The 14119-nt window shown below is 33.9% G+C and overlaps 3 protein-coding genes across 4 annotated transcripts; all 3 read left to right on the forward strand.

Moving 5' to 3' along the window:
* The first annotated feature begins 229 nt into the window (after nucleotides 1-229).
* Nucleotides 230-2310, forward strand: LOC102217260. Its single transcript, XM_023329052.1, has 6 exons — nucleotides 230-272; nucleotides 420-746; nucleotides 1319-1675; nucleotides 1783-1902; nucleotides 2029-2081; nucleotides 2185-2310. The coding sequence occupies exons 1-6, from the start codon at nucleotides 230-232 to the stop codon at nucleotides 2308-2310; spliced, it is 1026 nt and encodes a 341-aa protein (XP_023184820.1).
* Nucleotides 2311-5128: 2818 nt separating this feature from the next.
* Nucleotides 5129-7461, forward strand: LOC111606922. Its single transcript, XM_023328371.1, has 5 exons — nucleotides 5129-5163; nucleotides 5280-5606; nucleotides 6334-6510; nucleotides 6586-6629; nucleotides 6703-7461. Exons 2-5 carry the CDS (start codon nucleotides 5342-5344, stop codon nucleotides 6826-6828), a joined length of 612 nt encoding a protein of 203 aa, XP_023184139.1. The 5' UTR covers nucleotides 5129-5163; nucleotides 5280-5341; the 3' UTR covers nucleotides 6829-7461.
* A 4218-nt stretch (nucleotides 7462-11679) lies between these two features.
* LOC111607062 lies at nucleotides 11680-14048 on the forward strand. Of its 2 annotated transcripts, none has more exons than XM_023328903.1 (6): nucleotides 11680-11747; nucleotides 11879-12208; nucleotides 12300-12641; nucleotides 12746-12876; nucleotides 12960-12997; nucleotides 13080-14048. In XM_023328903.1, the coding sequence occupies exons 1-6, from the start codon at nucleotides 11705-11707 to the stop codon at nucleotides 13225-13227; spliced, it is 1032 nt and encodes a 343-aa protein (XP_023184671.1). In that variant the 5' UTR covers nucleotides 11680-11704; the 3' UTR covers nucleotides 13228-14048. The 2 variants fall into 2 exon arrangements, with proteins under 2 accessions (XP_023184671.1, XP_023184670.1); XM_023328902.1 differs by having other exon boundaries at nucleotides 12746-12871.
* The last annotated feature ends 71 nt before the right edge of the window (nucleotides 14049-14119 follow it).

A 14119-nucleotide genomic window follows, 5' to 3' on the forward strand; every position in this document is an offset into this window, starting at 1 on the left:
TGTAGTTCTTGACCCATGTGCTACCTATAGATCAGAACAAAAAAACCCATCAAATATTCAAATTGCTACATGAAAGCACAAAACCCAGAATAGAAGCTCACTGTACAAACAGGAAATGCCTTGTTATTGCATATTTTGCGATAACCAATCAGATGCATTTGACACTTGAGACTGCCACGCCTCCCCAGGTCACTAAAGGATCAAGAATCAGATTGAAGACATTGTGACGATGACTCTGCTGTTGCTCATACTGTCACTTCTTCATCAAGGATGTAAGTAATACAGATGTATAAATTTTGAAAGAAAATTTTTTTGTTATATATTGTCAAAGATCTTTTTTGGTTCAAAGTAAACATCTTTTCATGTTGTACCTTATTGATTTACATGATTTTCACCTGCATCTTTTTTCCATATTGCAGATACTTTGGCTCCAGTGGTCACAATTGAACTTGGTGAACCTGTGACTTTGACTTGTGCTTTTACTGACAATTTTCAGAGCACCACATGGATTCACTGGTACAAGCAGAATGCAGGCGACACTCTGAAATTGATTGTGAGTCAGCAAAATCTCATAAATCCCACTTATGGACCAGAATTCTCAACTTCCAGATTTGATGTGAGAAACACAAATAAAATGAGCAATTTAACAATTTTGAAAACAGTGCAACAAGATGAAGGAATGTATCACTGTATTCAAACGGACATGTATGGATCTACCTGCAGTGGAACCTATTTGTCGATACAAGGTAAACAATATAAAAAGCTCACAAATTCATTGTTGCTGTGTATCTTAATGTCCAATGAAAACAGATGGACATAGATAGATGATGATGAATATTCATTTTATTTTAATATTTTACACAAGTACACAATCAATTTTAAAACAAATGTACAATGAAACTGTCTTTATAAAAATGCTTGCAAATACTTTTGGATAAAAAGTTGCTCACACTAATACGGTTCAAAGCTTGTTTTATTTTTCCAAAACCAATAAACTCTGCCAAATGTAGAAAAAGGCCATTATTTTTAATTTAATTACTATTTGTAATCTTGTATATATTTTTTACATATATTTTTTATAAAATCTAATTTGTCATAGCTATGTGTTAGAGACTATTTTTCATCTGCCCCGCATTTTAATCTGAACAAAAAACCACCTTGTTCTCCATATATTTGAGACAATATAACTTCAACATATCTGAAATAATTCCTTTAGGATGAAAGTTACCAATCTAATATCCCAATTTCTTTGAATTCGTAGGTGTACAGAATGTAGATTATCATAATCAAAGGATATTTGTTTTCTCATTTTTTATAGTAAATTCTGAGAGGACCATGAGCTACACTGTTGTTCAGCAGCCAGCAGTTTTTCATCCCCATCATCCAGACGACTTGGTGACCCTGCAGTGTTTCGTCCTCTCCGATTCAAAAAATACGACCTGTTCAGAAGAACCTCGTGTGTTCTGGTTCAAAACCGGATCAAATAAAGCGTACCCAGATATGATCTACACTGATGGAAAAAAAGCTGGAAATTGTGATAAGAGGTTTGACTCTCAGGAGAAATGTATTTATAACTTCTCTAAGAGCTTCAGTTCCTCTGATGCCGGGATGTATTACTGTGCTGTGGCCACTTGTGGACAGATAGTATTTGGAAATGGAACAAGTCTTAGATATGGTATGAATTTGTTTATACCAGTTAAAGTATTCTACAAAACAGCCAAAATCAGAACAAATAAATGATCTATTATAGAAATAATGACATTCTTTTCCTTTGTTCTCCAGATAAAACATCAAAAATCAGCATGCTGTTGGTCACAGTAATCTGTTTGGCCATTTCTTTGACTGGTAATATTGCTCTATTCTGCTTTCGAATGCAAAGATCATCATGTCAACGCTATAAAGGTTTGTGTTAGTCACTGAGTTGTAGGTTTTGAAGAAGTGATTAGAGCACAAGAATTGATAATTTAACTTTTTAGGAATAAATAAGTACACTCAAAATAAGAAATCCTGTTTGTTCTATATTTACAGAAAGCTCTTCTTCACAAACAAGAGGCAATATTAACCAAAAACCAGAGGACGTTGTAAGTAATAACACTACTTCTACTGCCAAATTTGTGGTTTGAAATGCTAAAAAGCGGAACATTAAAAGGTACATTTGAAATGAAAATACATTTTTCTAAACAGATTGAAGATGGAGCTGGTCTGAACTACGCTGCATTACATTTCTCTGAAGGGAGAGCATCAAGAGGAAAGCAGAAGAGAGAGCTGATGACTGAAATTGTGTATTCACAGGTTAAAGGATCGGGGTGAACATGTGTGTGTAAACCTGCATGGGAATGCAAATATTAATACATGTTTATGCTGTTACTAATCAAAAATAAAGATTTATGGATTAAATTTGAACTTCTAATGAAAGTGAAGTGTGTAAAATCAGAATGTTAAATACTTTAATGATTTTGCCTACATGACAGATTCTTTATGTTAAATATATTAAGTAGAAAGATTTAAAATTGAATTACCTCCATGTATTTAAATATCTTCAACTCCAACTTTATATTAAATGTATAGTTTCTAAAGTTAATCTGCATGCAACACATTAAATTGTGCTTTTGAAATTAATGTGGGGTAGTTATAATGCTCTACTCTTAATTATTGGTTTTTAACAAAAAATAACTAGAAAAACAATAGTCTTTATACATTCAGTTAAATCATCATAAAATTGTATAAATTATTGCAAATATGCAAAAGGTTTTCATCTAGGATGTTGTAGGTGTTTTATATAACACTTTTATTTTAATCAATTATTTGGTGAGAGTTTACTCTCCTTGGTTAACATACAGTAGACAGAGTAGAACCAAACCTCATCCTGTGGACTTTAATTCTTGTGTTGTGGCATTTAGCAGTTGGTTGTGTTTTCTGTATTTTTAAAAAAATAATTATTGTCCTAACTATTGAACACTGGAACATTGTGTCTTTGTTAAATAAAAGTAAAAAGTCTGTCAGTCTTCAAAAAAAAAAAAAAAAAAAATTACTCAACTTTAATCAGAACTAAATAAGCAAGTATTTTCAATGTTTCTGAACCAAGAAAAGCATCATACATTAAGTATGACCAACATCTACTAAGGTAGCATGGAAATCACAATGATAACTAGGGATGGCTATGGAATGGTAAAACTTGGCTCCTTGAGGTGCATTTACTCACAAAACCCCTCAAAACCAATCTTTCTTATCGCCATCATGTCTTTTTCTATCTTATTATATATTTTTCCTCACACAATGCCTCTGCGTTTCTGTCATCACATCCTCATATCCTTTCCTTGGACATCAGCAATATTTGGTAGAGAAGTTGACACTGCTCCGTATATTTAAGGTGAAACTTATGGAGTTTGTCGAGTGTTTATATTCAAAACAGAATTGCGCATTTCACATCCCACATGAATTTGGAGCATTACACTCTCCTATTCTAGGACGCCTCCACCATGATTGTTTCTCTGACGGCTAACAACTGACTCCATTAAAGGAGGAGCATCAGCACCCTCTTCTGGACGGGATCCACACTACGACACAGGAAGAAGGTCTAAGAGGACGTTAGTAGTTTATCGAATAGAATAATATGAATCTAAACCATTATTCAACAATTAATTGCAAGCCTATTATTTGTTTTTAACCATAATGTTAACCACTGATAGCCCTTTCTTTTGAGCTATTTATACTAATAGGTGATCAGTCGATACTAACTCATTCAACTCTCCAAGGAACATAGGAATGATAGGAAAATGGTGGTACTCAAAACTACTACCAAAAATAACAAGTAGGAATAAACTCATTCTACTGTATACAGTTCTGTAAAGGATATTAACACTTCTACAATGTGTTATAAACTGCTTTAACTTTTGACAAGAAATGAAACACGAATCTCCCAAAAGACAATAAAACAAAGTAAAAGTTAAATCACTCCTGTGTTTATCTGTTTTCAAGTTGTCGTTATCCTTCTAGTAATAACTGGAGAAATCTTTATTGGCATTAAAGTTGTGAACCCCTTTTCTAATTGCTGACAAAGTTTTTTTTAGGTTTCACTGGTACTTTAATCTTTGGTGATAAACTCAGAAGAATTCTGTGCCGTCTCTGATATCTTTAGTTTTCTCTGCATATACAAACTGAGACATTAGTTGGCTCATTCCAAAACATAAATATTGCTTCTAGAAGAAAAATGTTAGTAGAAGTAAAATATCACATTAAACCTAAATCTGCAGTCTGGGGTATGATAATAATCCTAGAGAATATAATGCCCAGGTCTACGGAAGAGGATTAGGGCCACCAAAAAAAAAAAAAGAATTCTGAGATTAAAGTCAGAATTTTGAGTTAAAAGTCAGAATTCTTAGATTAAAGTCAGAATTCTGAGATTAAAGTCAGAATTCTTAGATTAAAGTCAGAATTCTGAGATTAAAGTCAGAATTCTGAGTTTAAAGTCAGAATTCTGAGATTAAAGTCAGAATTCTGAGTTTAAAGTCAGAATTCTGAGATTAAAGTCAGAATTCTGAGATTAAAGTCAGAATTCTGAGTTTAAAGTCAGAATTCTGAGATTAAAGTCAGAATTCTGAGATTAAAGTCAGAATTCTGACTTTAATCTCAGAATTCTTTTCTTTTTTTTTCTGTGGCCCTAATCCTCTTCCGTACAGGTCTCTGCAGTTTCTCAAAATTTTTTAATGGAGTAGATGTGGTGGTGGTTAAAGGTTGTTAGGGAAATGCATTTGTTGTGATGGAGTGGTTGGTGCCAATTAATAGATTTTTTAAATCAATATAAGTACAGGGTTTATTCTTTCAGATTTTTAAAAATTGATATAGAATGCAGTACAAATGATACAGAAATACGACTATACAAATACCACTGCTACTACTACAGATAATAATTATCTTCATCTTGTACTATTTTTTTTGTCAAATCATTACTTACATGGCTATTGTAATTTCAATAGGAATATATAGCATTTTTCTAAAGAGATCTTGTGGCAGGAAACGGCCTTTTATTATAGGTCATGTGCGTTTTTACTCTTGCCACACCACACCTCCTTTCGTCTCTTAAAAGGATAATCAGGACACGCAAGCAGGCCAGTTTCGAGATGCGTCTGCTGCTGGTCACACTGATTCTCCTTCACCAGGGTTGTAAGTTATATTAACTGAGATTTATATTAAGTAGCAAAATTAGATGTTCGTTTCAATAATTTTCCTACTGAATGATTTTTATTGTAGATTACTTCTTTTTTTGTTACTTTACCCAGATGCCTTGGTTCCAGCAGTCTCCGTTCAGCTTGGTGAACCTGTAACTTTTACTTGTGGTACTATGGAAAACTTTCAGACCAGCACGTGGCTTCAATGGTACAAGCAAAGTAAAGGAGATACTCTGAAATTAATCGTAATGCAGCCAAAAAATGTTGATCCCAGTTACGGACCAGAATTTGCTACTTCAAGATTCAGAGCAACAAATGATGGAATAATTAGAAATCTAACAATCCTGAGGACAATTCAACAAGATGAAGGAATGTATCACTGCGCTCTTATAGGCTGGACTGAATCTACATGGACTGGGACTTATTTGATGGTAAAAGGTAGATATATAGTCTCTGGTTTGAATCATTTTAATACCCTAACGATACAAAAACACTGTAAGTATTGAGTTAAAGCAGTTGGACTTCTGTTGTTTTACCAACATGAGAACTATGGTATTCTGAGTGTGTTGCTGTTTTTTTTCCTGTATCTGAAAATTGAATATTTTATTAATTTCTTATTTTCATTTTATTAATTTTTTCTTAACTACAGTATTATTATAGCTTTGCAGTGTTGCTATGCCCTCATATAAAACTTTTCTTTTAATGTTTTTTGTCCATTTCAAAGGGTTACAGGATCGGCACAGCCTATTTTTTGTTTAGTATTTTTCATTTTTTTGATTTTTGAAATTATTTCCATTTGTACTGAATAACTTGCTTTGGCGAATCTTATTACAAATTAACTGATATTTACATTAATCAAAACTTACCTGGATAATTAGCAACTACTTAAGTTGTAACATGTAGTATTGATATTAAGCATGTAGTTTTTGTAATGATGAGGTTTTCTGTGCATGTGGTGAAAGTGTTTAAAAAATAATCTAATGAAGGATGTAACTTACAAGCACTTAGCTGTAGTCTGATGACTTGACCATAATTTTATCAAGGTTAAGTTTAGTCTTGATTTTTAAGATTCCATCATACTGTACAGTCCTGGTAACAAGGATAATGTGAAAATTTGTTTTCAATATTTTATCAAAGTTAATTGTTTGTTATTGCTTTCATACAGGAAACACAGAGGGGATATTAAACAGCACTATTGTTCAGAAGTCAGTACTGTCAGAATCCAGTTCACGGTCACTGGAAGTTGTCATATTTCTTCTGTGCACTGTCTTGGCTATAAGCCTGACGGTTATTGTTGTCCTTATATGCATAATCATCAAAAAGAAAAGTGACTCCTGTCAAGGTACTATATAATACATATTCAGTTTGCAGCAAGAGCAGTTTTCTTTCTATAACCATAGTTTATTTTATGATCCAGATGGTGTTGAGCTGCATAAACACTGCAGTCAGGAAAGACTAAAGGTAAAGCATAAAATATTCACTTACTTTCTTAACACTATTTTAATAACATTTCCTTGCTCAATCATTTTTATAGGGACATGAGAGCAAATGGATCTACACTGCTGTCATTTTCACTGTGATGAAACAGGAGAGTGGACCAATAAACTCATCAGCTCAAAGAGAGAAGATTTATACTGCTATAAAAGCCTTTGGGTTATAGCTGCCATGTAACATGTGTTTCACATGTATTAAATAATGTCACAATGTAAGACAGTATGTACTGTTTTTTTGAAGAAAGTGTCTACGACTGTAAATACAATATATATAATTTAACATTTCATCATGTACAAATTATATGCCAGTGTCTTGCTGATTTCAACTTTTCTTTAATTTACTTTTGGATTCATTCATAGTGTCACCAGACTGCTGGATCCTTAAAGTAGGTCATCAACAAGATTCTTAAATTTAACAATCAAAGTTCAGATCAATTAGTTTTGGATTATTGAGTCATGTTTGATTGCATATGTTATGTGAAACTTGAGGAACTGCATTTTAAATATTGTGTTTGGTCATTAAGCAGCATAACATACACAAAGAGAATGTATGTTATGCTGTGAAAATGTATGTTTTTTGCAACAATTTTATTCTTCTACTGACATTTTCTTCATCTTTTGTTCCTCTGCTCACCATTCCATCAGAAATCTGTTTCTCAATACCCAAACATACATTTAGTATTGTTATTAGTTCCCTGTTAAGTTTAGTTTTCTAAGGTATTTTGAATTATAAGTTGCTTGAAACATGAATTTCCCGAGCAGATCCTTCAATGACCAATTAAAGCTAATTGTTCATCTGAGTGCAGCATGCATATTTTTGTATTTTGATGTTTTTTTGTGTTTTCGATATTTATGTGTGCATGCGTGCGTGCGGGGGTGTGCGTGTATGTGTGCTCATTTTGTACATGCACATACTGAGACCTCAAGTAATGACCAACCAACAGAAAACGTGATGTGGTTTGTTTCAGACACTGTTTATTAAAAACAAGTTCTTATCAGTTTTGATCATATAGTTGTTTTTGTTGTTTTTTTTTTTTTACCAAGGAAATAACAGGATGCACTAGGGAACAAGTGTCAAACTCCAGTCCTAGAGGGCCACTGCTCTGCTACTTTTAGATGTGACTCTGCACCACACCTGAATAGAATAATTAGGTCATTAGCAAGACTCTGGAGAATTTATCTACACAAGGAGATAATTAAGCCATTTCATTTAAGTGTTTTGTGCCTGTGGCACATCTAAAATTAGATTCCTAAATTTAACAATCAAGGTTTGGACCAATTGGATGAATGTGTCATGCTTGATTTGATATGTTATGTGAAATTTTCTGGAGCTACATTTTAAATATTGTACTGGATGATGAAGTGGGATGTAAAGGAAGTAGAGAAAGTGACCTGTTATGCAGGAAAAAAAAAAAAGATTTATCTTAGCATGTAATCCCTAAAGTTTTAATTTCAAGCAACACAGTGAAACAAAGTAAACCTGTTTTTCTTTGGGATTTTTTGGATTTTCATAGATTTTGTTATCTTTTTTTGGATACGCCAGTACTTTGATATTTTGATTATTAATTATTATTGATTATTTTATTTTGTAGCTAATCTTAACTGCATTTGTTTTTTTTCTACTGCTATTTTGTTTATATTCTGAATTTATTTGACTTTTTCTTCCTTTTCTCACCACCATATCAGTCCTCAGTTTCTTGAAGTTGCTTTAATCAAGGATTTTCCTAAATAATTATACAATATATTACACTTTTCTTGAAAAATGAATAAAGCTTGTTGTTCATTTGGGTGCTGCTTTTTTTGAGTTCCTTTCTACACTTGTAGACTTTTTTATTTATGTGAGATGAGCACAGCTGCAAATGAAACCAGCTGACAGGACCAAGTACATATATATAAACTTTACTATTCTAATTTAAGAAGATAGACCATGACCTGCACTTACAAATGAAAATCTACGTCTCTGAACTATTACATCCCTACACACCCATCAGGGCCTTGAGGTCTAGTGATTTGTCATCCATAGCAAAATGTAAAACTAAAGAATGATTTTAAATACACTAATTAGTTCATGTTTTCTACTATATTCTATTTTTAACTGCAGAATTATTTTGATATTTTAATATTTCTGCTACATGAAGAAAAGCATAATACCAAAAGCATTAAACCAGTGGTTCCCAAAGTGTGGGGTGCGCCCCCTATGGGAGGTGCAGTGCCATTGCAGAGGGGGCGCTGGAAGCGGTATGGATTAATGAAAAAAACAAAACAAACAAAAAAAAACAGTTACACAAAAGTGTTTCACTGTAAAGATGGTCTGTAGTGTGTTTTGTTGCAGCCTGACGTGTGAAATAAACTTCAGTGGAGTTTGAAAACAAAATATGTATATACTGTAGGTTTATGTCTGACTGAACGATGTCTGTGCCCAGTTGATTTTTTTTTTTCTTTTTTCAGTGGGGTTTTATTGTAATCCATAGGGAGGCCCAGAAAATCTTTGGGAACCTCTGGGGGTCCCAGAAGAAAATCTTTGGGAACCACTGCATTAAACAATCTGTTCAAATGTATACACCACATTTTTTCTTTAACTGCAGAAAGAAACAGATTTTCTAATCTATAATCATTTACCAAAAAATTACTTTCTAATCACTTCACAAGATGACTACTCATCTGAGAGTGAGGGTCTGTTTCTGTGGCTCTTTCTTTTTCTCACTACAGCAGTCAGCTTAACAGGAAATAAAACACGTGTTCGCAGAAGTCCAACTTCAGTTTCAATAGCCTGCTACAAGCAACAAAAAGTTGGAGCCATTAATGTAGAATGAGTCAAAGTAAAATGAACCCAACTTAACTTGTATATGTATTTTAAACAAATTTGTGGTCTTCCTTTCCGATTTTTAGGGTGTGTGCTCATTTTGTACGTGCACATGGTGCATTTCTGAGACTGCAAGCAATAGCCAACAAACAGGAAACGTGAGGTGTGACTTTGCAGTGGGACAAACACCCTTCAGTCACACAAGTGTTGTGGTTTGTTTCAGAAACTGTTTAAGTTCTTGTCACCTTTGGCCATCGAGTTTTGTATCATGGAAATAACACAGGCTGTTCTGAAACATTGGAAATTGCAGCAGATAAAACCTTCTGTTAAAAAACAAAGCAAAGTTTTATGGCTTTATTATTTACTCATAAGGAGAGATTTAAAGTGCGTAATAAAGATTTTCAATGTTCTTATAATTTGACCTAAGATAAAATATGTATTGTCAAGTAATTTGTAGAATAGAATTACTTTATTCATCCCAGCAGGGAATTTATTTCCCTGCTGGGGAATCAGACAACTTGACTTCATATTTATGAATGGAACATTTCTACAAAATTATTTATTATTATAGGGGCTATTACAGTAATTATAATTCCTCCATGATATTTTCACATGTCTACTGTTAATCACATTCAGATGTAATGGGTGTGACTACGACACAGGGGCGCAACTACATATTTTTGAGGTGGATGCAAACATCTCACCAAGCTACCTATATGGGAAGGGAGAACGGCTGGCAGGGAGGGGAGGGGCGCCTAATCAGTGCTGTTCCTCTGTTATTGACCATTTCATACACAATCAGCTGTTAAGCACATAAAATGCTGACTAGACAAAAAAATTCCCACATCGATTTTGCGCCCCCTCTAGTGCAGCGCCCCTATGTGTTGCATACACTGCATAGCCACCTTTTGCGCCACTGCTACAACAGAACCTTTTCTATGACTCAACTTCTCTGCAGTCAGCAGCTAAGTTAGCATAGTTACTGAGCCTAGAAAAGTTTTAATATGACTTAAACATTTTCACCTTTGCCCATATTACAATAACAAACTTCAGCCCATCTTATTGGAAGTTTATGTGACAGACTATACAGGAGTAATACATGACTTTAAAAAAAAACAAAACAAAAAAAAAACAACAACTAGTACCTGTTACCTTTTATTAATGAAAAAAGTTAGTTGGTACCACTGTTACCTTGCAGTTAGAAGGGCCTGGCTGGGCCTTTCTGTATTGACTTTGCATGTTCTCCTCATACATGAGTGGGTTCTGTCTGAGTAATGTGGCTTCCTTTGATAGTGCAGTAAAAAAGTGATCTTTAGATTAATAGGTCTCTCTAAACTGCCCTAAGACTAAATCTGTGTGCATGGTTGTTTATTATTTGTGTTGTAGTGGGTGTATTTCCTCTTACCCAATGACTGGAGACAGACACCTCACTTTTACCCCAACAACTATGCAAGGAGAAGCAGAGGAGATGAAGAGGTCAATAGCATCTGCCAGACATAAGTAACAGAAACTTGACATTGCAATGTAATACCTTAAAATTGTGACTCTGCCTCTTTAAGGAGTTCCTACTCTTTCAAACTCTCCACCTTCAGCACATCATCACAACAATGTTCATCAAGTATGCCGTTTACAACCCTTCTTTGGAGCTATGAACTGAAAAGTAGTTCGTATAAGTAGTTTGTTATTTCTTGCTGCCACTAGTCTGAAGAAGCTGAGCTGGGGAGGCGTCGGGGAAGCTGCTCTGTGAGGCAAAGCTTGGCTGGAGACTCCAGCTCCAAGGAGAAGCTTTGTGAAATTAGGCCTTGCTTGGTGACAGCAAGCATTTAGGCACCCCCGAGTGGTTACCACGGAGGATTCAAGTATTACTAAACATGAGTGAGGGTAGTGGAGTTCAACACTCCTGAGGTGTTCAGCTTCAGTCCTCAAGAGCTATCATCCTGGATCTTTTCTTCTCCAATTGACCTCAATCAGATGAATTACCAGGCCTCTGCAGAGCTTCATATATACTGGTGAAGGAATTCACCATAAAGAAAGTGTACACATTTGTTTCAAGTGTTAAGGTTGGAAAAAAGATTTACATTATTTCCACTGTGGTTGTAGTACAGTGAAACCTCATGATTAAAAAGGCCAATCAGATTGTTGTGAAGTTGTTCACTCCCACTCTGCAACTTTATATTAGGAGGGTCCATCTTACAATCGCCTCTTAGTTGTATGTGCCGCTATAGTGGATTATTACAAAAATGCTTTTCCTATTTTATGCAGTGCTCACGTTCAATTTTGCATGTAAGTATATTCACAAACAGAAAATGTACAATAATAATTAGCTCTGAAGGCATTTTTCTTATGCATATTTGTCTCTGTGTTACATTGAGTTGTTTTTAAATAATAAACTGAATTGTGGGTTTTATTTTCAGTTTGCACAGAAAATAATTTTGAGGTAAAAACTGTGACTGCTGGACAAAAGGTGAACCTAAGCTGTCCTCTCCAGACCTCTGCTCTCTACCAAGAAACTCTGTACTGGATCCGACTGGTTTCTGGAAACTGGCCAGAATTTCTTGGAGCAACATTTAACTTTGAGTATGATGAAGAGTCAAAGATTCCTCGAATTCAAACCAAACAAGAGGATGGAGAATTTCTTCTTCATATTAATGACGCTAAGCGAAACGACACTGGACTTTACTACTGTGTTAAAATCAGACAACTTGACTTCATATTTATGAATGGAACATTTCTACAAATTAGAGGTAAATGCAATAACGTATTTTGAAAATCACACTTTTACTTGTGAGTAATAATCTTCTGGTTGTGAGAGTAAAACTTTTATTTTTTTTCCAGGAAAAGAATCAGATGTAACTGTTTTTCTGGAGGATTCTCCATCTTTTGCCATTCAGTCAGAGACCCAAAAGACTCTGCAGTGTTCAGTTCTTGCTTACTCTGAGAGGAAAACATGTCCAGCAGATAACAGGGTGTACTGGTTCAAAGCTGGATCAGATAATTCTCATCCCAATTTACTCTATTTACAAGAAAACAGTGGCGATGAGTGTGAAAGGATTCCTGAAACTCCTTCTGCACAAAAATGTTTTTACAACTTTTCGGAGACCTCTGATGCTGGGATTTATAGCTGTGCTGTGGCTGCATGTGGACAGATATTATTTGGAAATGGAGCAAAACGTCTTGGTATCTAGGGAACTTTTCTAAATCACAATTATGATGGAAATATTACTGGAATTTAATTTTCAAGATATTTTTTTCTTCTTTTAATATTTTTTTTAATTTTCCAGGTCCCAACTCAGAGGATTTTTCCAAAATATTACTTCCTTCCTTGGGCTCGACTTTGGTTATAAGTCTTGCTGTAATATCTTGGCTCATTTATAAAATCAAGAAGAAAAAATGTGGCTGTTGCAATGGTAATGTAAGTTTCATTTATGCATTTATCAAAACTATTTTCAATAGGTTTGACATTCTTATTACTACTTTTCTTCACTGTACAAACAGGTCCGGCAACAAGTCCTGGTGATAATCAAAGTCAACAGGTAAGGCAGAGAAAAAATAATTTATTTTGACATTTTTACTCAAGGTTAGGATTATTATCTAAGTTTTTTATTGTCTTCCCAGAGAGAAGATAATTTGGTTTATTCGGCATCAACATTTAACAAGAACAAAGCTAAAAAAGGAGAAAGAAGGAACGTTAAATCGGGTCAAGAGGAGACGGTCTACACTGAAGTTAAATATATTTGGATTGATTTACTTTGCTCTAAAGTGATGAATTAGTTGTTGCTTCTCATTCTTAAGACCAGTAATATAGATATTACTTATGTGTAATCCTTACACTAAGTTTTAAGCAAGTGTGTTTAGGCTGATGTCTTATTTTTAACCTCAGATTAACAGATTTTTTTAAATGAAGGTCAAGCTTATAATTCAATTACTGGTATGTGAATTTCATTTGTTACCAATTTTATATTCATTGCAACAGAAGTTGAAGAAAAAGCAGATTCAGGTAAAAACGATCTATTTTTTGCTGCCTTCAGAAGGAAAAGTGTTTTTTTTATTGTATTGTCTTACTTTCTCTCTTTTTTTTATTGTTTTTTTCCGCAATGTGCAGTTTTCAAGGGATGTTCCTTATTGGATGTAATTCATTTTGTTTAGTTCATAACAACAGAATTTGTTGTTTTAAAGTGTCATAACTTTTAGGATATATATAAAAAAATAAAAGAAAATATAATAAAAGTACAGCTTGGATGAAGATTTACTACTTAATTGTCTTGCTGAAACATGTGATGCATTTGCTGGGTTAAGATTTTCGATTAATGTTTTTCATAGTCTTATTAGACCCAGTGTAGCATAGACGTGGAACATATAAAATTAAAAGTTAAACCACCTGTTGTTAAATATAACCTTTATTTGTGGCAATTTATTAAATTTAACTTTCTTTTAGTTCACAAAGGCAAAGAGTGAAATCATTGAGGTGATGTCTTAACATAAAGATCTGTTTATATCAATAATAACACGACTTTGAAACATATTAACAGATTCTAAATGCGTTATGTTGATGACACACAGCACATAAGAATATTGTACTTTAATGTAAAGAATATGCTGAAATAAATCAAACACAAATTTTCTCTGCCATGTTTTTTTTGCTTTGACTGCTTACA

The sequence above is a fragment of the Xiphophorus maculatus genome, chromosome 23 (assembly GCF_002775205.1).
Source record: "Xiphophorus maculatus strain JP 163 A chromosome 23, X_maculatus-5.0-male, whole genome shotgun sequence".
NCBI lineage: Eukaryota > Metazoa > Chordata > Actinopteri > Cyprinodontiformes > Poeciliidae > Xiphophorus > Xiphophorus maculatus.

Excerpts from the sequence above, each read along its gene's own strand:
- LOC102217260 (XM_023329052.1), top strand. The coding sequence starts at position 230 with ATGACTCTGCTGTTGCTCATACTGTCACTTCTTCATCAAGGAT. Across the intron at positions 273-419 it reads GTCACTTCTTCATCAAGGAT|ATACTTTGGCTCCAGTGGTC; the intron begins GTAAGTAATACA and ends TCCATATTGCAG. Across the intron at positions 747-1,318 it reads AACCTATTTGTCGATACAAG|TAAATTCTGAGAGGACCATG; the intron begins GTAAACAATATA and ends CATTTTTTATAG.
- LOC111606922 (XM_023328371.1), top strand. The coding sequence starts at position 5,342 with ATGGAAAACTTTCAGACCAGCACGTGGCTTCAATGGTACAAGCAAAGT. Across the intron at positions 5,607-6,333 it reads GACTTATTTGATGGTAAAAG|GAAACACAGAGGGGATATTA; the intron begins GTAGATATATAG and ends GCTTTCATACAG. Across the intron at positions 6,511-6,585 it reads GAAAAGTGACTCCTGTCAAG|ATGGTGTTGAGCTGCATAAA; the intron begins GTACTATATAAT and ends TTTATGATCCAG.
- LOC111607062 (XM_023328902.1), top strand. The coding sequence starts at position 11,705 with ATGCTTTTCCTATTTTATGCAGTGCTCACGTTCAATTTTGCAT. Across the intron at positions 12,642-12,745 it reads AAATGGAGCAAAACGTCTTG|GTCCCAACTCAGAGGATTTT; the intron begins GTATCTAGGGAA and ends TTAATTTTCCAG. Across the intron at positions 12,872-12,959 it reads AAAATGTGGCTGTTGCAATG|GTCCGGCAACAAGTCCTGGT; the intron begins GTAATGTAAGTT and ends CTGTACAAACAG.